Source organism: Micropterus salmoides, unplaced genomic scaffold, assembly GCF_014851395.1.
Source record: "Micropterus salmoides isolate LMB-PRFRI ecotype aquatic unplaced genomic scaffold, ASM1485139v1 Ms_hic_scaffold_3489, whole genome shotgun sequence".
In the NCBI taxonomy this organism is placed as follows: Eukaryota; Metazoa; Chordata; class Actinopteri; order Centrarchiformes; family Centrarchidae; genus Micropterus; species Micropterus salmoides.
This window is the reverse complement of record NW_024042805.1, coordinates 1-26,732: the sequence shown is the minus strand read 5'-3', so window position 1 is coordinate 26,732 and position 26,732 is coordinate 1. Positions and strand designations below refer to the sequence as shown.

Sequence of the window (26,732 nt, the reverse complement as noted above, 5' to 3'; positions counted from 1 at the left end):
TTCACGACGCCACTCGATTCCCTTTACGGCAGCATGTTTACAGCGTTAACAGCGAAATTCCTCGTGTTAATTCTATTCTTTAATACATGTATGTAAAAATTAAGCTCGGTTGTATGTTGTTATTTGAATGTTGTCTTAGCGGTAATGGGGAAAATGCGTTAAAACTGTTAGCAAACTTGTCACGGTTTGACCCAACTAGGATTCCGTACTCGGGACCGGTAGGATTTACGACACCACGCTGGCCGTACGGCCGTTAGTGTAGTCGCTGCGACAGTGCAGGTAACATGTGAGAAGTTTTGTGTTTATGCTTTATCAGACTTTATTAGAGAATCACTTTAACCTGTTGGAGGCGTCATGCACGAAAGGTCGCTCCCCGCGTCCCCCAACTGGTACTTCTCCCGCTGCAGCGACCTGAACAGCAGCGGTTTGCTGGGCGTCGGAGCCAAAAACATAATCTATTTGATTGACGTGTCTGCATCCTTCTGCAGGGTCATAGGTGAGTCTGCTGGCGCTGCTGGACATTTTACTTTGGCATTTATCCTTCAGCCTCTGTGAGGCTAAAAGTCGAGATACACGCAGGGAATAAAAGTCATTTAATTTTTGTCCAAACCGATCAGATCATCTCAGGTGTGATGATTACTGCTCTCTGGGTCCGATCATCTCTAGATCACCCGGCTGGATTGGTTAAAATGGAAAAGTGTAGTGCTGAAATGATTAGTTAGTTAATCAGTTAGTCAATCACCAAAAAAAAAAAAAAAAAAAAAAAAAAGCCAAATAATAGGACGCTGAAAGTTAACAGCCGATCTGGCAGTAAAGGGGAAGGTTAAGGGAAACTACCTCTTTACCTGTAGCTGTCATCAGTTTATCAGCTCTAAATTATCCCAGAGAAGTCTATAATATATAGGAAGTCTTTAAACACAATTTTAAATTTGTAAAACCTTTATTCTATTTGTGAAAATGGGGGCGATTTATTTATTTATTTTTTACATGTAGACAGTGGTGGACAGTAAAAAACTCAAGCACTATGCTTAAGGATAAATTTCACTGACTTGTACTTTAGTATTTTCTTTTCATGCCACTTTCTATTTCTGCTCTACTACATCTCAAAGGGAAATATTATACTTTTTCTTACATTTATCTGACAGCTTCAGTTACTTTACAAAGTAAGATTTCAACATACACAAAACATAGCCTGAGAGTTTAAACAATGTGATGTCTTGTTATATTTACCCAACAGTTGAGACATAAGTACAGCTATAGTACATTTGTTGATTTTGATAATTTTTCATGTAAAATATTTCATGTGAATATTTCCTGCTTTTCCTTTTAATTCTTTTTTTTTTTTTTTTAGATTTAAACCCTACAAAACGAGCATTGTGAAGGTGTCACTTTGGGCTCTGTGCAATTGTGATAATATTTCTTACTATTTACAGAACAATCGATTTAATGACAAAAAATATCAGGGGATTAATCCATAATGACAAAAACCATTAATTGCAGTCTGATACAAAATAGTTCAACCTCAACCAACTACAGTTGGAAAATCCTGCTTTTACATGAATGCATGAGGAATAATAATCTAATCATATAGTCAAACGGTCATGAGACATTTTTATTTCTGCTTTGAGTACTTTTACTTTTAAACTTTTAATTACATTACAAAATCCAGAAGACGAGTTCTGTGTCTTTTTGTCAAATTTATGAAACATACTGCTGAAGGAAAAAATCAGCATAGAAGACACATACAGGGAGAGAGAGAGAGACAGGAAGAGGCGGAGCAAGCAGGTGTGTTTGCAGTACAAAACCAGGTTGTTGGTCTATAAAATGTCAGCAAATAGTGAAAAATGGCTGGATGGTTATATTAAATGTTGCCAGTTCATTTTCTGTCGCTCTTAAAATGTCTTTTAGTTTGGCTGTGTGAAGGTTCAGATCACAAATCATCACCGCAGATTACTTGTGATTCAATCGAGCAGAGACAATCGTGGCTTGTTACTCATTTTTGGTATTATTTTTTTTTCTATCTTTGCCTTATGATACAACGCTGATATGCAGCTCTCTCTCTCTGCTTTTCAGGTGAGCTTGTGGGCCATAAAGACTTGGTGTCGGGCTTTTCATTCTGTCAACATGCAGGACAGAGTCACATCTGTGTCAGCTCCTCCAATGATGGAAGTGTTCGCTTCTGGGACTCAGACAACAAGGTGCTTATACGGGAACATGCAGCTCATCAGGTGAGTGTTTACTTTCCTGTCCTGGTCTGTCATTGCAACAGAAACTGTTTCTGTTTTTGTTATGTCATGCTGATGCCCCCTGCAGGCTGCAGTCAGCTCTGCACCAGCAGCAGAGAAAACTAGGAGGCAGCCACTCATTTCCCACAATTCCACGACTCTCTCAAGGGCATTTTTGAAACAGTTGTCAAGGTTAGAGAGGGCATTGCTTAATTACTTTCCATTATTTGCGTCAAATTATGCCTTTAAGGGATAATTCTTCTGTGGTTTGATCTGAAAAGTAGAAGCCACAGACTGACGGGATGGTTAGGCTTCCGTCTTTGAGAACAGATTCAGGCCCTGAAGAGGTCTGAATTTCTTTTCATAAATAAACCCAACTAGTAAGTAACTACAGTTGTTTTTTTGCACACACACACAGAGCCCCATCTCAGCGGTGCACTGGTCTCCGGTGGATAAAAACCTGGTGGTGTCGGGGGATGAGAAAGGCATTGTGGTCTGTCACTGGTACAACACAGGAGACACCGCCAGCTTCTTCCCTGAGCCCAGGACCATCTTCTGCCTCACCTGCTCCCCTCACTCCTGGAGCTCTGTGGCTGTGGGGTAAGACGACCACAGTACAGTTCACTCTCGTGGATCACAACTCTTAAAAATGTTTTTATTTTTTTTCAGAAATTCTACCAAAAATATGACTTATTTCAGCGGTGCTTACTTTGCTTATGACAATTGTATTTTCCTACCCCCTAAAAGTCCCACATGTCGTGTATTTCATGAATACCAGGGATTACTTTTGATTTTAGAAGATCTTAATTTTGACATAGCCCGTCTGTGACTGTATATACATTTATTTAGAATCATTAGTGAAGACAAACCAAAACTAGAGCTCAACGGAAACATCGGCGTGCCAATATTATCGGCTGATATATCGGTATCTGTGTTTATAACAGCTGATAAATAACAATTAAAAAAGAAATGGAAGACAGATCCTTCAATCATATGTTGTTGTTGCATCATTTGTCCACGACTTGGTGCACCTTCAGAAACGCAGCAATCAGCTGTACTTTTGTTTAAAGTACTATTGATATCAATAAAAAGTTATTTTTAAACTGCATTGTGTCATGTTATAATGGTGAGGTCTCAAAACTGCACGTAACAAATTTTAGGGATAATATTTGTTTAAGAACCTCGGCCGATCTTCAGAATACTGGATTTTAAAATGATAAATATCAAAACATCGGTCTTAAAAATCCCGGTCCGCCTCTACCCAAAAGTAAACTAATCCTTGCCTCTGTGTGGATTTTCATATCCTTCCTTTCATACTTATATGCTGCACCGATCTGTTGATAAACAATATATTCTTAAATAAACAACATTTACTTAACGTAGTCAATCTTAGAAACTTACATTTATTTGCATTTCTTCTTAAAGGCCTTTATAAAGTATTTCAAATCATGACATCTGAAACAAGCATCTTCAGACGTCAGATTCCAAATGGATACATACATTTATAAAGTTCAAAGTCAAATTCATCATTTAGCTACAATAACAAAGTGGAATATATCGGTGATTGTAACGGTGCTGTCATTATTCTGTATAAGATACAAAGACGGGATGATCGTGCTGATTGATGTGAGTAAGAAAGGCGAGGTGATGCACCGTCTCCGTGGACACGACGATGAGATCCACTCGCTGGCGTGGTCGCCGGTGGCCAGCGAGGAGGCCCTCTACAGCAGACCTGAGGACACTGAAGGTAGGGTTGTGCGGTCACTTTAACAAAACACCAGATTGGTTTGGTGCACGCCTGACATCTCTCAATGCAGTAGCTGCTTTTTTTTTCTTCAGTGTGTCTTAATTCTGCACACTACATCTGTCAGGAAAAAACATTAGAAGCTAATGTGGTGGTAAAAGATGTTTGTGATGTGTTTTTATTTTTATCCTATAGCAACCAGTGGAGTGTCTGCAGGAGACGAGAAGGGCTGCTATCTTGCGTCTGGAAGCAAAGACCAGACCGTGAGGATCTGGAGCACAGCGAAGGGAAAAGGTATAAAGATATTCAGCCAAGGTCTGACCAGCATCAAGTTTTGGATTGAAGCTCAAATAGCCAGGATTTTGTACACACTCTATTTCCTACTCATGTGTATTCTTCCAAAAAGCTTTTATTTTCACGATTAATCGACGAATCGTTTAGGTTTTGAATTGTCAAGACATTGTGAAAAATGCTCACCTCAATGTTCCAGAGCCCAAAGTGTCTTCAAATTGCTTCTTTTGTCCAACCAACAGTGCAAAACCCAAATAAATCTTCATTTACCATCATAAATGACAAAAAATAGCAGCAATTCCTTTCATTTAAGAAGATGAAACCAGCAAAGCGATCATATTTTTTGTATTAAAAAAAGGACGGAAACGATTAATCGATTATCAAAATAGTTGTTCATTTTCTTTCGACCGACTAATCGATTAATCGACTGCATCTTTGCAGCTCTACTTTAGAAATTATCTGTACCTCATTAAGAAGCTCCAAACATACTGACTGAGTAATAAGTCATATTTTCATAGCTGTATATGAATTTAGAATAAGGTTCACAGTCCAGGGAAAAAAGCGCAAAATACAAAAATTCTGAATGTATTTAAAATTTTTATCAGTAACATCTAGAAAATAAAGCTGTAACAATTCGCCTTACACCAAAACAACAAGGGAAAAGAAACATTACGCAAAATATAAGGTAAGATAGTTTTTATACCCTGTCAGGCAGCACACACGAGGCTCGGCCGCACTCCGACACAAACAACACATCGAATAGATTTCAGAAGGGGGAAAAAAACCAAAACCAAAAAGATGCCAGGTGAAGTGTGGCAAGACGCCGCAGTCAGTAATATTCCAAAGTTAACTTGCGCATGCTCGCCACAGTCTGTTTAGCTGATGGGGTGATGCAGTAGTCCAGAAAAGTCCCAACATATAATCCAACAAAAAGTTATTCAAAAAACAAAATCTAAATGTATGTTTATTTTCAACATTGGGGAAAAAAGCAGCTCAAACCCACAGAGAACTAAAGTCCCACTGCTGATGTCCTTTAAGAAATGATGGTGATCTTAATCCTCTCCTGCCCCCTGCAGGTGTGATGACTCTGAAGCTGCCGTTTGTGAAGAAACGAGGCTCTGCAGTCGACCCCGGGGTCAAAGAGAGACTCTGGCTCCACGTCCATTGGCCGAAGGGACGACCAACAGAACTTGTGTCCAGCTGCTTCTGGTACACACAGGTCTTATGAATCAGAACATCAGAGGAAGCCTGATGAAATGTGATAACAGCAAAGCTCAGCAGTCAGTCACTGGGGTTTTTCAGCAGTGTTGGATTTGCCACATAAATTTGGCCAGTTGTTTTGCATTAGTAAACGTTGGATTAATGCTTTTCCTGCGTGAATTGCAGGCTCTAGTTTTAGCTCAGTATGGTATAAAAATCACTGCATAGACTTTAAAACTGGGATTTCAAAGTCAATTTATACATTTTTCACATTATTTTGTCCTAATGAGTCATGATATTGTCTCATGGTGATGCATTTGCAAGCACGGGCTAATAAAGATTATTTTAGAGTTGTAGTTTAGACAATAAAATCTACCTACTCGCCAGTAAGTTCTGTTTTTAGACCACTTTTACTGTATGTTTAGGTAAAAAATAATAATAAACTTTATTTATATAGCAGCGTTCAAAACACAGTTACAAAATAAAAAGTGTATTTTAAACAAAACGAGAATACAACAAACTAAAAGCCGTAAAATGTAACACGTTATAAGTGAGAGAGAGTAAAATGAACTAAAATGGCACGTGGGGGAAGTTTTCCCCTGGCAGAAAGGGGAAAACCTCTCCTATGTGCATAAATACATTTTTTTTTAAAAAGACAAAACCCAGTTTGCAGCCCTGATCTCTTCTGACAGGTCATTCAGCAGTCTCTGAGCCATAACTGCAAAGGCTTCTTCACCTTTGACTGTAAATCTGGACCTAAAGACAACCAGGGACGATGCATACAAGGGAGCGTGAAGGAGCATCAGTATCTTGAAATCGATTCTAAAACCAACAGGTAGACAGTGTAAGGAAGCAAGGATCGGTGTGGTGGGAACATGTTTCCGGGCAGCTCATCCAGAGTTTGGATGAGCTGGAGGGATTTACTGATACCAGACTAGACCAACGGACTAGATACGAAGGCAGCAGTTTCCAGAGTTTTGGGAGAAAGAAGTGATCTGATCCTTCAAATGTTTCTGAGATAATGAAAGCAGAATTAAACCATTGATTTGTCTAGGCTGAGTTAATTGTGCACTGGAAAATCATATCTACCAGACACAGGCACACCAGAAACTCACTTAGTGGCCTTAAAAGGGACATGGGGTGAGACAAAAATGTACATACTGTACACTATCTTCTACCAAATGCTTTAAGCTACTGTATGAGCATGCTTGGCTTATTTGTATGTGTGTATGTCCGTTCCCAGTGGTGAGTTGGTGATGTGGGACTTGACCAGGACAGGGAAGCACAGGTGGACTCTGTTTGGGACATCTTCAGAGGGTCAGAACCACAGCAGGATCATCTTCAACTTGAGTTCAGTCCACTTGCAGGATAACAGAGAGCTGCTAATCAGCACCTCCATGGACAGAGAGGTGGGTCGCCCGTCTCTGGTCTGACTAAGAAACTGACTTTAGGTTTGGTAACCTTTCATCCTGTCCGGTTAGAGGTATTTGACGCTTGAGTCGAGACTCACTTGACGTTCACAGTAGTTTCAGCCATGCTTTCACTTCTGTTGTAAAAATCCAAACATGTGTGCATCAGGATGTATTTGACATTTTCTCAAAACAGAAAGTTATAAAAGAGGGAAAAACATGAATCGGCTGAACTTTGGTTAAGAAAAACCCATGTTGAATCAAGACTTTTAATCGTTTGCAGAGGGTGAACTCAAGCACGTGATACTTCATCAGGTTTGCTATTTGTTGCAACCCCCCCCCCCCCCCACTATCATTGTTTCATCATCACTATCATTGTTTCCAAAAGGGCATTTGGTTGAAAGCTGCTTCATGTTGTTGCAAGGAATGCTTTCAGCGAGTGTATTAGCAAAGGGCCCTGACTGAAGCATTTATTTTCCAGATTAAATGCTGGGACCTGGCCTCTCTGGACTGCTGCTGGACTCTGCCCACCCTGGGTGGTTTCGTCTACGCCCTGACCTTCTCCCCTGTGGGTGCAGGGTGTCTGGCGGTGGGTGTCGGTGACAACATGATCCGGGTGTGGAACACACTGACCACCCAGAACCAGTACGACACCAGGTCCTTCTGGCAGGGCATAAAGTCCAAGGTCACAGCGGTGAGATGTTTTGGTTTGATTAGGTTTTGTTTCCCTGCAAGTTTGTCACGGTCAGATATTAACAATGTTGACTTCTAAAGGGTGTAACAAAGCATTTAGCTTAATTGTTTTGTAATTAAATTTTGATGTGGTTTATAAAACAAAATATTCGGTGTATGACCCATAGTACGTTCAGAATAGTAGTATTTTTTTTTTCCTGAAATGTATGAGGTCTCAGAGCAGTGAGACAAAGAAAACGGTGACATTGTTCTTTCTAAATGTCAGTTTTTTAATAAAATCCTCCACTGAGCTGTTGATAAGACCACGCAGACTCCTATCAGCCACTCGCAGCCGTAAGATTCAAGAGGGACATTTGTAAACATGCTATGACTCAGACTGTGATTTATCAGTTTTCACTGGAACCTGAGGTTTATGACAATGACTGTGAACAATATCCGGCATCCAGTGTAGAGCTAATATCAACCCGGCACATCTGTTTCACTCCGTTGCCCAGAGCAGGCAGAGCGTCTGAGAGAAAGTTTGTGGAGAGGATTATTGTGATTAGTTTAGACTTGTCAGCAGCCATTACTCATTTCCGAAACTCAAAAGCTAAGCTAAGAGATAATATTAACTGCATTAACAAATGTTTTCATTCACTGCAGCTGGCGTGGCACCCAAAAAAAGAAGGCTCCTTGTCTTTTGGAACAGACGATGGTAAAGTTGGTATCTACGATGTCTTCTCAAACAAGTAAGATTCTTGTTCTATGTGGTTTTTTTTCCTATGGTTTAATTGCTCTATGGAATCTAACAGTTTCCAGTAGTTTATCATATCGGTCCACAAATACACACTTTAGTTTCACACGTTAAAGTTTTTAACCCACTGCAGTTTATTAATGTCCAACTGAAATTAAATTGATTTGAGTGTTTTTTTTTTTATGTCAGTGTAAAGAGGAGTACATTTATATTAAATGTATTTATTTCTGTAGTTTCAGAAGAGTGTCAGTCATAATACGGTTGTTGCAGACAAAGACATTATTTACATATAGCCACTCAAATACTATCATTGTATAAACTGTACTGGCTGGCAGCAACACTGACTAAAAGCCAGTCAACAGCTTGAGACACAACATGTTTGGCTGAGACATTAGCTTTCCATATTAACCTTCCCCTTCTTAAATACAAGCATAGACAAATTTATTGTGTTTCACCTTTGCAGCTTTATTCTTCAATCATACTGCTAACAAAACACTGGATGCCACTGGCTTGTGGACAGCAGTTACCAGAACAAGTTTGTTTACGTTGTGTCTTGGTGCTTATACTCAGTCAAACAGCGGCCTGCTCAAGGAAGCGGTTTCCCTTCCTTTCAGTAACATAAGAATATTAACAAATTTAAAGGTACCCTATGCAGTTTTTGTCCACTAGCTGCACGGACGATCATGCCAGTGGTGTGATTCACGTTCCAGTTTCATGCTATAACGCACAAAGAAGCGTAGCAATGTGCCAACAGAAGCAGAAGTGTGCTTGCATGCAATAGGAATATAAACCATGCATTTTTTCAGATAAACTTTGCAAATGTTTTATGAGGAAAGAAATGCATTCCACACATTTACTAGACCTCAAGAATGTACACATTGTATTTTGGTAGGAAACACAGAATATAAACATAACTTCTACTTCACAGGGCACCTTTTAAAAATATGGATCTGATCTGATTTTTAACTGCAATAATGGCTGATTTGTGATTTTCAATTGGAATTTTAGCTTGGAGATTCTTCTGAAAGTCCAGAAGTTAAACCATTGCTTGTTTTTTTTACTCGCAGCCTTGTGGGTCTTTCTTATAATCCCTCGAGGCCCCTGGGTTCCTGCAGCTATCATCCATTCCTGACTGGCCAATTGTTCTGCTTCATATCCCCTCAGACCTCCTCAAATATCGAGCTCCTATCACCGAAAAACAGTGTACACATTGGCCTGGGGACCCCCAGTCCCCCCGATGTCATTTGGTAAGTTTCTAATGAACTCTTAGCAAATGCTGCTGTTTGCTCCTGAACGCTCTGACCCAGCAAAAGCACTGGCGGTGGGATGCCGAAAACCAGTGAGTCAGCGAAAAAGCCCAAACATCTCTGCACGCTCTTTTGTAATCAGCTCTGTAATTGAATGAGCTGAGAAAACACTTACTTCTCACCTCCCCCCCACTTCAGTGGCTCGTGGGGAAATCAAGACGCAGGAAGTTGATTTTACCAGCTGTCGGCAGATTACATTTTGATTAGCGTATCAGTCACTCGGCTCAAAGCCGTAAACCTTAATTCTTGCCATGCCAACAATCTGCTGGTGGGAGCAGCTAATGTGTTTACTCGCAGCCATGACATCGGTCCAGCTCAGGCCGGCAATCTCATTGGCTCAGATCATCAGGATGACTTACAGTAAGCGTGCAGAGAAAATTGGAAGCAGCTGCTTTCTCTCAAGACTGTCACTGTCACGCTCCCTTTTTCTTCTTTACATTTAAATCCTCTACATACTGAGTGCTCACCATTGCAGAGGAAACCAAGCATCTCGGACCACCTGCTCTTTCAGTAAAATGAGCTGAAACAGATGAATGCAGCTAACAACTACAGTTTAAATGCATCTGTTAAATCAATTTCAGCAATTAAGGGTGTCTATGTAAGGGGGAGTAGATTGAGCCATTATAGTTAAGCCTCTAAAACGCTTTAATGTGTTTTTCTGCTGGGTGTCCAGAGTATGTTTTCAACTTGCACAGGCTGGAACACATCGGAGGGTTCGCAGGTATTATAAGGTTCATATCAATGAACAATGGTGAACATTACTGAAGTGTCCAGTATACTGTAATCAGTCACTGTAATGCACAACTGCACTGACACTTGGTCAAAGCTGAAACAGACACACACACACCTGTTCAATTAATTGAATTAACAAAATGCCAAACTATTGTCAGCTGCTGAACCAAAATGTTATTAAAACACCATCTATAGTCAGGAGACAGTTGTTTATTTTGTGTGTGTGATGTTCAGGTGCAGCAGGAGCGAAGCCGTCCTTCAGCCTGTACAGCTGCGCCGGCGAAGGCGTCATCCTGCAACACGATCCATCGAAGCTGAGCGGAGAGGCGTCGGACATCGACAAGCTGATCAGAGACACCAACGACATCAAGGTGGGAGGGATGTTGGTGTGAAGATGATGATCTAATTCTCCAGGCCATTTACCCTGCGAGCTGGGTCATGTGGTTGAGTTTTAAGTGAGGGCTTTTTCCTTTTAAGTGCCATGATCAAGTCCCTGAACCACCTACATGCACCCACTCAGCCAGTCCCTGAATCATCCTCTCAAGTTTGTTTAAAATCATATACCAGTGGTTCTGCATGGCATCAGAAAGCAACAACTGGATTATATGTGCACACAAGGCACCAAGCTTGATCTGATTTCTTATGTCAAATGGAAATAGTTTTTCTTTGAATGTTTTAATGTCTTTTTGGAAAAACAAGATTATAGCAGTTACCTCTTCTGACACTCACCACTGAGCTCTTGTAACCCAAAGCAAGGACAACTTATTTATGCTGCTGACACTACGATGAGCAGTAAATCAATCATTTTTATATATATAAAATTGATGACCTCTACCTTTGTCTTCTCTGTCCTTTAACGTCCATGTGCAGACTACAGAAAGCCTTTAGAGAATTAAAAACGTCTGTCAGGCACAGTAAAGCCTGACGCACACCTCCAGGTGGAGAACAAACCCAGGAAAATCCACAGACTTCAAAGCTTTGATGGAGCAGACAGTTTGTTTCATGTTTGCTGCTGCATGTAAATGGAGTTGATTTGAATAGGTTATGAATGTGAGTTCTGATTCCCGACAGCACAAGCTGTCTCCACACACAGACCTCTGCTGGAAGCCAGATGGGAAGGTGGTCGCCATCGGCAACGAGGACGGGTGAGTGAACGACCCTGTCTCACGAGAGACCATCAGCCTGTGTAGTCCTGCGAGGGACCAACTGTCCACTCACAGTGTGCAGTCTTCAGGCTACAGAAGAACTGTTGTACTTGACTAACTGGGTCACATTCTGATTTTATGATTTTATGATGCATCTCAACACTTTCTGAACCAGACAGATTCTGTTTGTAAAAACTGCACTGTTTGCATTTACTGTTTGTAAATGTTAGGCGTCAGCGATTTGACTAAACTGCCAAAACTATTATTAACTTTTTAGCTCAACAGGTTTTATGGTGAATATGCCTGTGCTTAAATGTTTGATATCGTGTCGTTCATCAGCAGATGTTAATTTCTTTCTCTCTCTATCCTGTCATGCTTTTGTAGTTTTCAAGTTGTCTTGGAAATGCAGTTAGTTTTAATTCTGAATGAAGTTATTGTGTTCCTGTTTTCCCCATCATACATCTTGACCGCATGTTCTCCGCTGCAGGTGCATTGATGTGTATCAGGCTCCCAGTCTGAAGCTGCTGTGCAGCATCCAGCAGCACCACAAGATCATCAACACGTTGCGGTGGCATCACGGCCACAGCTCTCCACCAGAGCTGCACTGCCTCTTGGCCTCGGGCTCCAGCAATGCTACCGTCTACGTGCACGATCTCCGCTCCATCATTGGTGGGAGGAGACATCAAGCACACATTGTATCGTTCAGTCCGTCCAAGGAATTCCCTTACAAACCCTACATTATTTACAAGAATGCATTTTTTGAGTATTTCAGCAAAAAATTGTCAGTTTAGCAGAATGATTACAAATTTTAGGAGGGGGAGTTTGGCTAACTCAAAGCATTGGCTTTAATTAGCTGTAAACGTTCATAAGTAAAGACATTTTTATTAATGTAAGTTGTAATTAAAACTGCACCTCTTTATTTAAAATGTGTACTCTTACAGCAATGTCATTCAACCCTACCAGCCTACCAGAGTATTACAGGAAGATGGTTTTGTTGTTTAGGTCGCCAAAAAAACAAATAAATTCAGTGACATCCAGCAGTTATTTTTGGAGATCTCAGAACGTTAAGAGCTTGATATGTGTTGACGTTAGTGTTGTTCTCTTTGCACAGAGAATCCTCCAGAAAGTGCTGTGGTGTTGACAGAGCCGTATCGAAGGCTGTGTGGTCATACAGGTAAAATCACCGGCATGGTCTGGAGTCCACACCACGACGCCCGGCTGGTCACCGTCTCATATGATGGCACGGCCCAGGTCAGTACCAGGCCAGCATCATGGGTATAAAACCATGATAATGTGCCTGACCGATGTAACGGTCTGTCTGAACCCCCAAACTGTAGAGCAACATCTTGAATCTGAAAGCCACATGCTCCTTTTTTGAGAGGTTTGGCTTGGACTTGCTGCTCATCTAATGAGTGGACTTTGTTACCTAATGCATCAAACTATTTTTATCTCCTCCTTTCATACATTAGTATTCCTCGTTTTCTTTGTAATATTTCTTCCTTTCAGACATCAGGCTATCAGGCTTCTGATGTTGGATATTTTTGGTCTGTTCAGGTGTGGGATGTGCTGCAGGAGGCGGCTGTGTCTAACTACCGGGGTCACATTGGTTATCTGCTGTGCGTCGACTGGTCACCTGTTGATCCAGATGTGATCTGGACTGGAGGGAAGGACTTCACCCTGCAGGAGTGGAGAGTCTCCCAACAAGAGTTTACAAAGCCACCTAAAGGTGAACACATGTCTTTGCGGCGCTGTTGAAACACCCAGGAGCACGTCCTCCAACACTAAAGAATAGGTTAAAGAAAAGTTATTCCTCTTTCAGGGAAAAAGATGGTCGACCTGAAGGAGAAGATGAAGGCCAATGCCAAGCAGAAGAAGAAGAACAAGAAGGCGCTGGGTGCCGGAGGAGCTGCACCACTAGAGATGAACGGAGAGACGGTTACAGGAGGAGAGAAGGCGGCAGTGGGACAGGAGCTGTCTGGTGAAGATGGGGAGGATGAAGTCAGCTCAACAAACAGTCCTGTACCTCCACCAGGTAACAACAGTTGTTACAGATTTCAGAATGAGTAAGATGGTTGGGACTTTGTAAAAACTTTATTGTGAAATTTTCTTTCAGCCACTTTTGAGATGCAAAGAAAATTATCTACTGCCGTAAAGAGCAAAGACAAACCTGGTACGTGCTGCATTTATAAAAAGAAAACTGAATGTATTTCTGAAATTGGGTGAATTCATGTTATTATATGTGACAATGTTTGTTTGTCTCTGTGTTTCCAGACTTAAACTTGCTGAAGAAGAAGAAGCCTCGCTCCATGTTGCCCCTCAGTACCTCCATGGACCATCGGCCCAAAGAGGATCTGCTGCAAGACTGCATCACTCTGGCCTCTGTCAAACACAGCAACGGTGAGCCTGAATCTGCTGTGGAGAGGTTTGGTTTGGTGATCATATTACAGAGAGACACATTTTATAAGTCTGAGCTTATTGATGGGTCAGTTTTTTTTTTATGTGGTGCCTTTTGTGTCCCCAGTACAAATCATGTTGTTTTGTATAAATTTGGACAAACACTAGTTCCATTTGATTTTTCATGTAAGGTCAATTGATATTAATTATGATTACATTGTTGTTTTTTTTACATTTTAAAAGCTTTGGTTAAAGAGGTACTATGGGATTTTGCCATGTCCCCAGTGTTGATCATTCAACTTAGATCTAAAACATAACTTATTCTTTTTTTAATTGTCCTGTTCAAAATATATTGGATCAAAATCGTTAACTTTTGTACAAAAAAAATAAGGTTTTATGTTTGTCCCCAGTGACCACTGTCCACCCTGTTGAGTTGCATTAACTGTTCCTTTAAGTGGGGAAAAAAAAACAAACAACAACAATTAATGGCATCCCTCTGCTTAGGTGACCAGGTGACATCACACCAGTGGAGGGAAATTTAGCTTAGATTTTAGACTTTAATGTGTTTGAACATAGCTTGTGTGTGCATAGCTGTGAGGCCTAGGTAGATTTCAATTCAAATTTCAAAAATTGTTTGTGAAAAACTTATAGATTCCTCATCTAGTATTGAAGGTCACGCTAGCCATTATGCTCTCACAGGCAGGCAAAAGGCTAACTTTAGCTCAAAATGTCCACCCTGTTAGTTTTTCAACAGTGTAGACACTAACAGGGTGGACGTGAGCGGAAATAATGTGCACTTGTTTTGCTATGCTGCTTAAAAATTATTTTATTGTAAAAAAAAAAAGAAATCTAATAAGAGTGAGGGACCTATAACATGTCATTTTAAGTAGCAATCATGCCCTGAAAACACTTGTAAATATCTAAGTTCTTAACTGGGTGGACATGTCCCGCGTGTCACATGTTGTTAATATATCTAAATTTAATACAATAAAGGTGTCTAAGCTCATCCCAGATGTTTTTCATAAAGTTAGATATATCTTTTATATAATAGAACTTTTAAATATGGGTAAATCAACCATTCATTTATCCCATGTTATGAAGTCCAAATGGCACCCTATAAAAAAATGACCCTGATTACTTTTATAGGAGACGCTATGTTTCACTCTGGTTGGAAGATAACAGCAGTTGAGCCAGATGAAGAGTGTGAGGAGTCAGTTTATTCTTTTTCAGATTCTGTTATTTCCAAATGTGGGAGCTGAAGTTGAACTTCAGGGACGAGTCCAGGCTAAAATAACAAGCACAATAACTCCAAGTAAAATCACATTGCTAAATCTAAACTACCAAAGAACCAAAAAGAAAGTTATTACAATACTGAACCTTACTCCCTAATTACAAACAAAGGAGAAAAGAGAAGGAACAAAACGTGCGCTCTCCCCTACAGAGCTTCCTAGCAAGGAGGTAAAGATCAAGTACAATACTGACCAGCTGGATCTTTTGCATTTCTGGTTTGGTAACTTTAGGTTGACGCTTCAGTTACCAGCAAAAATAATGCTTATCAGCAAATGTCATACGATTTACTGATTTTACTGTATTGTTTGTGTTTGGCTGGTTTCCAGCTCCCCCTGCAGGCTGTGTCCCAGGCCAGGGAGAGCATCTCCATCTGGGCCTCTTCTCTGACAGACCGGCTCTCCACCGCATGTTTGAGGCTGAAGGTACGCTGTTTCTGCCACCCTGGACTTTCTTTGTGTTGAATGTGCACTCTCTGATTAACACACAACGGTTAATAAAACATGTTCATGTCCTTCATGGATACATTTCCTGTTGTTTACGTTTTTCATCTGCCCATTTATAGTTTTACAAGTTTAATTAAAGTGAGCACATAACTACAACTGACACCTTGTCGATCCCCTGACGTGCTCATGGTGCACACATTGTCTGACTCAACTCAGAACTAAATGCGTGTTCATTTCAGGAATTCATATCACATATTTCAGCTCTTTGGAGAGAAGATGTCACATGTTGTGTCAGTGAAGATTTTGGCTCTGTTGTTCTTCAGAGGAGGGTCACGTGGAGGCGGGTCACTACGACTCTGTTGTGTACCTGCGGCTGTGGAGCGGAGACCTGGAGGGGGCGCTGCAGCTCGCCACAGAGAAGGGAGAGCTGAATGACCACCTGCTCTCCATCGCTCCTATGGGTAAAGGCTGGTGTTGATTTATTGATCTTTAGCTGACACTCTGAACCTGAAGCACGTTTGTGACTACAGTTTACAGACCGTTTTCTTAAATAATTTGTAATAATTCACAAGATAATTTTGTCAGAATGTTGACTTGCTATCTCATAAGAATAAGAAACTCAGCTTATTTCTAAACTCTTTGTCTACTTTTATGTTACTTTCCTAATGGTGATTACATGTTCACTGACTCCCAGTTTTTAGTAGGCTGTGAATGACTGAACACCTTTACTTGACAAACACATCATCAGGAGTCCAACAGGGAGAACTTTGCTAAATAAAGCTGAGGAATAGTAGTTGTGCATGTATCATGATAATGTGGCACTGCGTTCATGTTGTAAGGTGATGAAATACAATATTAAGAGGCTTCTGGATATTGCGATAATGCCTGTGTGCTTCCTCGTCCAGCCGGGTTCGAGGTGTGGAGCAGAACAGTGGAGGCCTTTGTCAAGCAGTTGTGTCTGCAGGAGCAGTACCTGAAGGCAGCCTCCCATCTGCTGTCAATCAACAAGCTGTACGAAGCCATTGACCTGCTGCGCTCTCACAAGCTCTACAGGTTCACTTGTTCTAGTTTTTAATGCACAGCTAGTGATTACCGGCTTCTTTTGGTCATATACTATCATTTTTTTCACTTCTTAAAGTCATGCTGATCTTGGCATATGCTAACAGAACAGATCTGTGTGTGTTTCATGTCAGGGAGGCCATAGCGCTGGTCAAAGCCAGGCTGCCAGCAGATGAACCTGTCCTGAAGGAGCTCTACACTTGCTGGGCCGCCGTGCTGGAGAAGGACGGACATTTCTCTGCAGCCGCTAAATGGTGAGAATTAGAAGGATTTATTAAAATTGCTTTTCAAGCTTTTCTTCTGTTGTGGTTAAAATTTAATATAAATTTAAATCTCTTTTCCAAACACATCATGTAACCTATTTTTTATTTTTTAACCTCGTCTTCCAGTTACCTGGCTGCTGGTGCCAGTTTTGATGCTGCTAAAGTTATCGCCAGGAAGAATGACATCTCCTCACTGAGGACAGCCGCCAGTCTAGCGAGAATCTCAGGAGAGGTCGCTCTGGCTCAGTCGCTGGCGCTGCGGTGTGCTAAAGACCTGGCTGCTGCTCAGGACTGGGTCGGAGCCCAGGAGGTCCTGAGTTCACAGGAGAGCCTGCTGGTCAGTGGCAAAAACATCATCAACACTGGAAAACATTTCTGCAACACAAAGTGTGAATAAAAACAACCGTTTGACCTTTTCTTTGAAAAAGATTTTTGTCTTTATGAAATCACAAATACTTGTTTTAACCCTCCGCAGGTCCACAGGCTGCACATCTGCGTTGCTGAGCTGCTGTCTATGATGCTGACAGACACTCAAGTTGTATCTCAGTCCTGCGTCTCCAGCCACCCGTGGGCGTCTCCAGCTGAGCGCATCATCAGCATCCAGGACCAAGTGAGAGACGTGTGGGAGCAGCAGTTTGGTGTTTCCCAAACGTCCGGCGGACACCGCAGCGTCGGAGCTCTTCTGCTGGAGCTGAAGTCTGTGGAGAGTCCAACACCCACCGCTAACGTTCCTCTCAGACAGGTGCAGAGTCCTGAAACTGCTGTAGTGATTTTATACAGTATGTTTTCAGATGCATGCTGGTTAAAAAGGGCCTCGAGGCAAACACTGATTGTGATAGTTACAAGAAGCGTTTTACAAGTTAGAGCAGAGATGAAGTAAGTCTGATAAACGGACCTCTTCACGATTCTGACTGTCTTGTTGTCGTTCTCTCTTTGTTGGTGCTTGTGTCTCATTCATCCTCAGGTTCAGCTGTATTCATCCCTCCATCTGACCCGTGCTGTGTTGAGCTGGTTATTGGACGATGATGGACAGCTGATAAAGGAGTTGTGGCAGGCGGTGGCCTGGCTCAGAGACGCCGGACACTTGAGCGTCTCTGCAGAGCTCTGCAGGCTTCTGTTCCCTGACGGTGCGTCTGTCTGTCTCATCAAGTGTAAATAAATAGTAGTCACAACTGTAGACTGTTTACTAATGTTGACAGTGCACTGTTTTAGCAAGTTATTTAAACAAGAAATGTAATGTACTGAACCACTGTGGATTCACAGGAAATGATTCATGGTGTATGCTGGCAGACATGAAAAAAACCCGGAAACTTTAGATCACGGCTGCTAATTTCAAAATTCAAATTCTTATATATTTTTTTTTATGTTTTGCTATCACTGTCAACTTGAAGTTTAAACCCCCAAAATATTCAGAGATTAATAGATAATAGCAATATTGATTAGTTACCATAATATATTATTTTGGACTGAGTGATAATTGTTTCTTTCTTTCATTAGGCGATGTTAGTGTTTGTTCCAGGAAACATCCCAGAACACTTAATCACTCAGAAGAAGAAGCCAAAGCTGCTGCCAACAGTCTGCAGGCTTTTGTTTATTACCAGCGTCTGTACGATCACTGGTGGAGCAACTCCATCCAGATCCAGAACAGGTTGCCCCTCTCAGCAGCTGACTCCAGTACTGGAGACGAGGTGAAGGACAAAGCGGTGAACGGAAAGTCAGAAGAGAGCGTCTGCCCGGCAACCAGGAGGCTCGATAAACTGGACTTTGATGCATCTCTGCTTCTGCGTGAGGATCACGCTGCCTGTCAAGCCGCTCAGAGGTCAGTGAAAGAGATCCAGGAGCGGCTGGCAGCCATGGTGCTGCAGCATAGCAGAGTTCAGGGAGGACAGCTCGACTCTGGGGAGAAAGAGGTCGATGTGCCCGCGCAGACCTCCGTCACCAGAGAGTCATCAGACAGCCAGAGGTCCGATGATCCTGGGCAACGGTGAGGGCTCGGGAAATTCGTGATTTATGATCGACTCATTTGTTGTTCTTTTCCACTTGGTGATTTATAAGTAGATCATTCAGTATACTGGAGTTTAAGTGTGTGAGCAGTGGTTGTAAGATGCAGGATAATGGGATATTATCAGAATCAATGCCCTATGTTAAACATGCTAGCAATTAATTACTTTATTCTACTTCTATCCCTCCATATTTCAGAGGGAAATGGTGATCAATAGATTAATCTGAAATCTAAAGCTTAATAATATCCAATTTGTAAGTTTGCAGGTTTTTGTTGCCATACTGAGTCATACTTTCCTGGGGTTTTCCTCATCTTGAACACTTTGATGATTGTCTATTTAAGCGTCTGTGTTTTCTCTCCCTCAGGTCTGAGGACCCGGAGACTCTGCTCTCTTTGTCTTCCAAGATGTCAGAACACCAGAAACAGCTGGCTGACCTGCCTGACACAATCAAGGTACAACACATACAGTATGAGATTATAGAAGGAGAGAGGAGCCGCTGCCCGTGTATTCGGCCTCTTGCTCCAGATAAAAATTGCATTGGATGTCAGTTGGAACTCAATGAGGATAGTGGGGTAATACTTAAAAAGTTAGACATGTATAAACTTTATCAAAAACCAAGTCTGACAACATCTTGGAGATGATCCCTACGAGTGACTGCCCTGTGGGTGTTTTTAATAAGAAACAGAAGTCTCGCTCAAGCACAATTCAGGCTCTGAAATCTAGAGAGGTGAGTCGATGCTGGAAACGCTGGAGGAAACGTGAGTCAGAGTTGGAGAGAAGAGACTGTTGAAATAGTCTTGCCAGCAGTTTCTCTACATAAAAAACAAACGCCTCTCCCTCATTTCCACCAGCGTTTCCTGCAACAACTGGCCTCTCAAGATTTCACAGTGAGAATTGTCCTTGAGCGGGACTTGTAAAAACAAAGAGTGTCACCGGGTATTAGTTGTAGGGATCCTTTGCATGATGTTGTCAGTCACCTGGTAGAACAGTCGGAGCCTGGAAAAAAAGCACCTTTTGTGGACGTCACTTTGACGAGCACAAAGAGCCCTGAAGGGAAGACGTTGCAATCACAACAGCCGGTTTGCGGCTGCCAGCTGAAGCATCTACTGCACGGATTCCAAAACATTTTGTACCTTCCAGTCATTACACCACCAAAATGTGTAAAAATAGGACCCATGTTTAAAAACCCCGAAATCATCCTTTTAATAGGTTAAGAAACAGCAAGGAGCACAAATGGGTCCATCATGCTAAAATCACAAGGGTAGAAACCAGACATTTTTACCCAAAGGATCTACTTGATCCCATTTTATTTTATGGTCCAGTCACTGCTCCACCTGTAGCTGGGTAGTTTAAACAGATCCATCCGATTTGGTATTGGGGTCGTTAAGTTACCTTATTAAGTGGATTGGGTTGGTCATGACACGACGACCCACATTAGTTTATTTTCATAAATGTCCTTATTTCTGATATCGGTTGCAATGATTCATTTTAGGGCCACAGACATACAGGGTTTAAATGTGGAACCACTGGTATCAGATTGGGAAATGGTATCGGGTATGTGAGGTATTGGAATTGCGCAAGAAAGATTGTTGCAGCCTTAGAATCCAACAATTACTTGATATTTTAACTGGATATATATTGTAAACATTTGTAAAACTTCCAATAAATTCCTGAAGTATTTAAGTGTCTGGCATAGAGACAGAATCCTCAGTGCTAATGAACAAGTACATGTTTGTCTGTGTTTCCTCTCAGGCCTATCCTCACCCAGACGTTGTTGAATGCTGCCTGGTTCTCCTGCATGTCACCAAGTCTTCACCGTGTGTCTCCGAGTCCCTCCAGCAAGAAGCAAAAGATCTGCTCCGCAAATACGGAGCAAGTCCCTCTGTCCTCAAAGCCTCCCAGAGATTCCTCACCTGAATCATTCATTAGTAGACTGAAAGAAGCACTTCCACTGTACAGCTATTTGTTGAATAAAAAAAAAAAAATCTTTAATTACAAAATGATGTGCAAACATAGAGTCCATTCGAGTCTACATCCAGAAAAGCCTGAAGGAGGCCTATTGCTGTCAGAGCTGCTTGCCTTGTAAGATGATGAACAGACATTTAAAATTAGGAGTAATTTGTGTAGGCGTGAGGGTTTGACTGTTAAAAGCGCCTTCACTTGAATTAGCTTCATCTGTAAAATGTGATTCCACGTAGAAAAGTGTACAAAGTAAACTTAACTTTTCGATTTAGCTAAATTCATTAAATCATTTAAGCAAAAATGCCATATCAGTTTCCAGCTTCTCGCATGTGAGGACTGTTTGTTTCAGAACATTTCAATTTGTACCAAAAAAAAAAAAAACTAAAGTATTTTAAGACATGGGTTCTGGAAAATCTAGCCATCATTATGTTTTTCTGACAAAACAAGTCCTCCCTCACAATTAATCAGGGCCTAAGAGGTCTTCAAATCAGGTTCTGGAGTCAAACAGTGGAAAGACTTCGATCAAAGCAAACATAGCCAACTTTAATCCTCAATATTCTCTAAAAAGAATTAAAAAAAATAGAATTAAAAATGAGCTCTTAACCTAATTTCTGACGCTGAGGCTTTGCTAGTAACTGCACGCACATCATTTGCACCGTAGTGATTGCTTATTAGTTTAAACCCAGTAACATCTAGATGCAAGATATCCATTTAAAAGGCATACCTTTTGCGCAAGACCTTCCACAGAAGAAGAAATGTTTGGGTGAACTTTTACTTTGTCTCATCTACTGCTTCACAAATTCCAGCCAAGAATTTCCATATCTACAATAAACCCTTTAAAAACAAATGTTGAACAAGGCGTGTGTCAGAGTGCGGCTAGTAAAAAAGATCAAATACTTAATGTTTACATTCAAAATACAAAACAATTTAATATACAACTGTTTAAAACAATGTAGAATGTAAAAACAACAGTAACCACAACATCTGTAAACCGGACGGTGGACAGTTTGGTTTGGTGAGTGGATGTACAGAACGACAGCAGTTTGCCCATTGAAACTCATGCATGACCAAGCACAGTTTATCCACGTTGATGCCAACTGTTAAAAGCTTCTGAAAGTGGAAAAGAGCTAAAACATTTTTATTTTCATCAAAATTATACATTGTAATTTACAGGCCCTTCCAACATTAACTTAAAAATTGAAATCCCTGCAACAAGAGGTGAACCCCGCTGATGAGAAGGAGAGTCTGAACTGAAGAATCTGACTGTTTCTGTCAACGTTTTGGTCTGAAATCACAGTAAGATACAGGAGCTGGTCCCATGCTGTTAAAGAAGGGTGTCACTATAACGCTGTAAAAAAATAATCCGACAGATTTTAAAAAAGGGTTCTGAACATATGGCCATATACTCAGTAAAAGCGACTAAAAAGCAAAATGTGTACGCCAGTGAAGGATCCACTGTCGTTGAGAGTCCATTTTACAGTCACTCAGGAGGAAACTTTAAAGAAATATATTGAGTTTTGTTCAGCGATCGAGTGTCAAGGGAGATCAGGGGGGAAATCTGCTGGTCGGGTTTTAAAACAAGTGCATATTCCACTTGAAGATTTGAGCGCTCAGTCAGTTTGTTGTTCGTCTCCTCCTGACCCGAGCTGGAGATGCCGTTCTGGGGTTGTGTGGAGCCCGAGCCCAGCCCGTACAATCTCCCACAATACTTTGCATCATCAATGTTGTCTTCAAAGAAGAGCTGAACAAAAAACAAACAAAAAAAAGGCCTTTTAGTAAGATGACTGCATTACTAAAAACACACATGCTATTCTTGCCTTTATTACTTAATTGATGGGATGCGTTTCCTTTCAAAACAGAAGTTAGAGTGGGACATTTACAGCGAGGGTAAAACACACAAAGCAGCCAGATCCCATTCATTTTCTATGCGAAGTGGTGAATCTTCAGCGAGCACAATAGGATAGTGCAAGATCTAATAAATGAAAAGATCTGGAAGGGACAAAGTGGCATTGTAAATAAATGTATTTTTTGGTCCTGTATCACTGTGGACAGAAAGTACATTTTGGTTGACAGCTTTCTGTGCGTTTCCACTCTGAGGGACGCATTAATGTAAACTAGTGGACCTTCAGAGGGTTATGGACAAAAAGCAGTTTACTGGGATGGAGAGAAAAAGATGTTTCCATCCTTTAGCACAGTTTTCAGTGAACATAGTCCTCTGGGTGGAGGGTAGAGCGAGTAAAGAATGTTCCGGTAATAAAAGTTAAGATTATGCTGCAGATCAACTTCAGTCCCATGAAGAAAAAAAAAACCAGACTATTTCTGTGACTGTACCTCTTTCATTCTGAAGAAAGCCATGCCAGTGAGCAACGAGTCTGATCCAGCCTGATGCTGACGCCCTATCCTCTTCAGCTCCAGCTGGTCTGCTACTTCCTGCAGCCCTCCCTGTACAACACACATAAGTCTCAAGACTTCAAAACAACATGAACACCGTCAACAACTACGGTCTCGATCTAGTTTCCACCCCCTGTATCTCCGTATCCAGTACACAGTACCTTTAGGTTCTTGCAGCTCTTCATCAAGTACTTGACGTCGTAGATTGCGGGGAAGAACAGGTTGAGAATCTGGAAGAAGTCGTGTTCCTCCTCAGGTAGCCGTGCGTCTGTCAGGAGTTTCACCAGGTAGCCAAAGTCATAGCCGCTGAGAAGTAGAGAACACAACGGGAGGGTTCAGGTCAGGATGGACTGGATTAAAATGATGTTAGTGGGTTCAAACTATCAAGCAATCACCATGGATCAAATTTAAGCTAAAGTAAAGTGGGCGCAGTTACTAGTCTCAACTTCATTACAGAAATTAGGTTAGGATCTCAAGTCAAATTCTCTAATTGCATTTTTATAATTCTTTAAGATAACATTGAGGACTAAAGTGGGCTGTGTTTGCCTTGATTGACAGGTATCCATATATTCTGATTTGTTCTGGCTCCAGTAACTGATCGAGAAGACAATAACCAAACAAAAGTTTCAAAAGCCCCTTCAAAGCCTGGGGAGAACTGAGACGCTGCATTAGATGTCGACAAAGTGGTGACGTTCAGCAGCTGTGGTGCTGACAAAGAAATATTATTGTTACGAATCAATGAACCCTACAAAATGTCATTTTCTATGTCTACAGTCAGCGCTCAATACAAAACCCTTAGTTTCAAAAACAATGAATGAGTCCTTATCAAACAAAAAAAGAACACAACTAGTGAGAAAGTAGCTGCCTGCTCTGATCGGCTGGATGTGGAGGTCGAGTCGGCCGACTCCTGCAGATATTTAGCATGCATAGATGGACACATTTAAAACAGATATTCCCTTAGTTGCATGGTGTGTGTTCCATTACAGATTGTTTAACAAAACCGAACAGGATGTGAGAAATGTAAGTAGCGGTGTCTCTACAAGCATAACTACATTTCTTGCTAGAAAGGGAAGAACACAAGTGAGTGAAAACCAGCAACCGACCTGTGGAAGGAGAGCCACTTGACGTTTTCACAGAGCACCAGACCGGACGTCATGAGGAGCTCAGCAAAGTAGAGCGTGTCGATTCCTTCTTCTTCGTGTTTTTTAAACTGGAGGCCGGAGTTTTGGAGCAGGTCTATGGAGTCCTGTGAGTACATGTCTTCTCTGCGGGGAGCAAAAAACACATTAAAAAAAAACCAACCTCGCAGAGTTTCAGAAAGCGCTAGAAGACAAGATGGGAGTATAAACAGTCTGCCTACGTGAGGTTGAACTTGAAGTTGAACTGCCACGTCGTCGTGCCAGGAGGATAGTCTCCATCCTCGTTCATGAACGTGAGGCCGAGCTGGATGATCTTCAGGAGGTCAACGTTACACCTCAGCAGCTGGTACTGGTAGTCCACTGTGCTGCGGAACTCGCCGATTGGCCGGACAACCACTCCAGGGAATTCTGTGTCCTGATTAAACAGAAAAGAAAACGCACTGTTATGTCTCATCGGTATGTGGTGGTCATCACATAACCACGCACTCAGTTTCCTAATCAACTTTTTGCCTTTACCTGCCTAATCTATGTCATCTACTTTTTACAAATTAGCTGAAAACTGATTTACACCTGCAACTTTTAAGACAAATAAACACGTTTACTTCAGTTTTAAACAAATTGATCAGCTTGCAATTAATACAGGTAACAGAAAATAAAGAGAAAAATGGGGACAAAAAAAGCTCGCCATTTCAAGTGTTCCCACTTTAACATGAATTTTAAAAATCCATTTTTGAAGTTAACCTGTTTGCTACTCGACACGGATAATTTTCCTGTTAAAAAATAAATACATACATGAATAATGAGCCCTAACAACAGGATATATTTCACAGATTGATATTCAAATGTGTCAGCATTTATCACCACTCACAGAAAACATTAAAAACACTAATGTCCTCAAGCCTTCAGAAATTAGGATAATCCGTCTTTTATTCAAGTTACTCAAAAAAATGGGAACGTAATTCTTTATAGTAACTCTGCTGTCCAAGAATGCAGTAATATTCATTTCTACAACAACTTCTCTTAAAGTCTGTTACCTACCATTGCAATGTAATTGTAGCTTTGAATAATCTGCCGGATTTTCCTCATTTCCTCCTCCACGTTGCTCGCCCAGACCTCACAGATTATCTGACTGGAATCTGTAAGTGCGGCTGGCATGTTGGCAGGTCAGGAAGAGAGCTAAATTCCCCAACAATCCAGCAGCGATCGTGAAGGGGGCGAAGGGGACGCAGTGTGATGAAGAAAGACAACTCTGGGAGAGGATGAAAATAAGGAGTTAAGAGAATGCATTTAAATCCCACTGCAACACTGGTGTCAGTATAATATCAGACAAACAAGGCTGGAGATTAATGTAAGTACCACTTTACTTTGGATCTAGTGTGAACATTTACAATAAATGCCCATTACAGCCTGGTGGAGTCTTTTTTTAAAAGTAAATATGTAACTCCTCACAGCATACATGCATTTAAATGGATGATTCATTCAAAGCTGCATTAAGCAAAATGCAGCTGGAATGACGTGGGTTTTTGTGTTTCATTGACATTAAGGTAAAAATGTGACAGTAACGAAATTCATTCTCTGCACTTAACCCATCCCTCAACTCCAGATCTGTGCCAGTGTCACAGGTCAGTGGCACTGACCAACCCGAGGAAACCCACGCAGACACGGTGGAGAACATGAAAACTCCACAAAGTTGGGCTGGCACAACCGGGGTTCGAACCCAGCACTTACTTGCTGTGTGCACCTTGCAGCCCATGGACTTTGTTTTTTTTTTTTTTACAGCTGTAAAAATACACTGTGGAGGAGATGGTGATGGGTAAAAGCCTCTTCTTGAAGACTGGAGCCCGTGCAAGTATTACCAGTACTGCAGTACCAGGTGCACTACTCTCAGGTGCCAGGATATTATTAGGTAGGTAACTTACACCACCAAGAGTTCATTAAAACTAACCAACTCTAATACAGCAGCCCTTCAATAAACACTACCTTCATGAAAGCAAACTGTTTCAGAGATGTGTTGATTTTGGAGGCTGATTTTGAGATAGCAGTGAGTGAAGTGGCATTTTCATTAACGAAAAAAAACAAACAAACAAACCCCGGAACATTAAAGAATGAATATTTCCTTTAAATGAACTATTTGTGTCACCATGACATCAAGATGAACAAACCTTGTACAAGCTGCTGGTTGTTTATGATACCAGGCTAACTAACACAACTGATATCAACGTAACAACAGACACATTAAAAACGGCCCATTTTACCTCAAAGTCTTTGGAAGACTGTGGTTTAACAACTTTGCTTTAGTTTAAAATATT

General features: G+C 41.3%; 2 protein-coding genes across 2 annotated transcripts; one reads left to right on the top strand and one right to left on the bottom strand.

The window, feature by feature from the left end:
* Positions 1-33: 33 nt before the first annotated feature.
* On the top strand, positions 34-21,501 carry LOC119884481 (gem-associated protein 5-like; the record flags this gene model as incomplete). The annotated part of the gene is given in 28 exon segments (XM_038694884.1): positions 34-496; positions 2,074-2,228; positions 2,644-2,825; positions 3,821-3,972; positions 4,165-4,263; positions 5,337-5,469; positions 6,704-6,869; positions 7,351-7,563; positions 8,205-8,290; positions 9,460-9,542; positions 10,569-10,705; positions 11,406-11,479; positions 11,967-12,148; positions 12,591-12,730; positions 13,034-13,205; positions 13,299-13,511; positions 13,593-13,649; positions 13,751-13,876; positions 15,490-15,585; positions 15,930-16,067; positions 16,512-16,659; positions 16,800-16,919; positions 17,055-17,265; positions 17,404-17,670; positions 17,893-18,055; positions 18,426-18,912; positions 19,296-19,383; positions 20,684-21,501. Coding segments are annotated over 28 exon segments (4,395 nt in total). The 3' UTR covers positions 20,849-21,501.
* A 280-nt stretch (positions 21,502-21,781) lies between these two features.
* Positions 21,782-25,689, bottom strand: LOC119884482 (CCR4-NOT transcription complex subunit 8-like). Its single transcript, XM_038694885.1, has 6 exons — positions 25,462-25,689; positions 24,645-24,838; positions 24,388-24,549; positions 23,446-23,590; positions 23,225-23,335; positions 21,782-22,634 (listed from the first exon to the last, which is right to left on the bottom strand). The coding sequence occupies exons 1-6, from the start codon at positions 25,576-25,578 to the stop codon at positions 22,374-22,376; spliced, it is 990 nt and encodes a 329-aa protein (XP_038550813.1). The 5' UTR covers positions 25,579-25,689; the 3' UTR covers positions 21,782-22,373.
* Between the last annotated feature and the right edge of the window lie 1,043 nt (positions 25,690-26,732).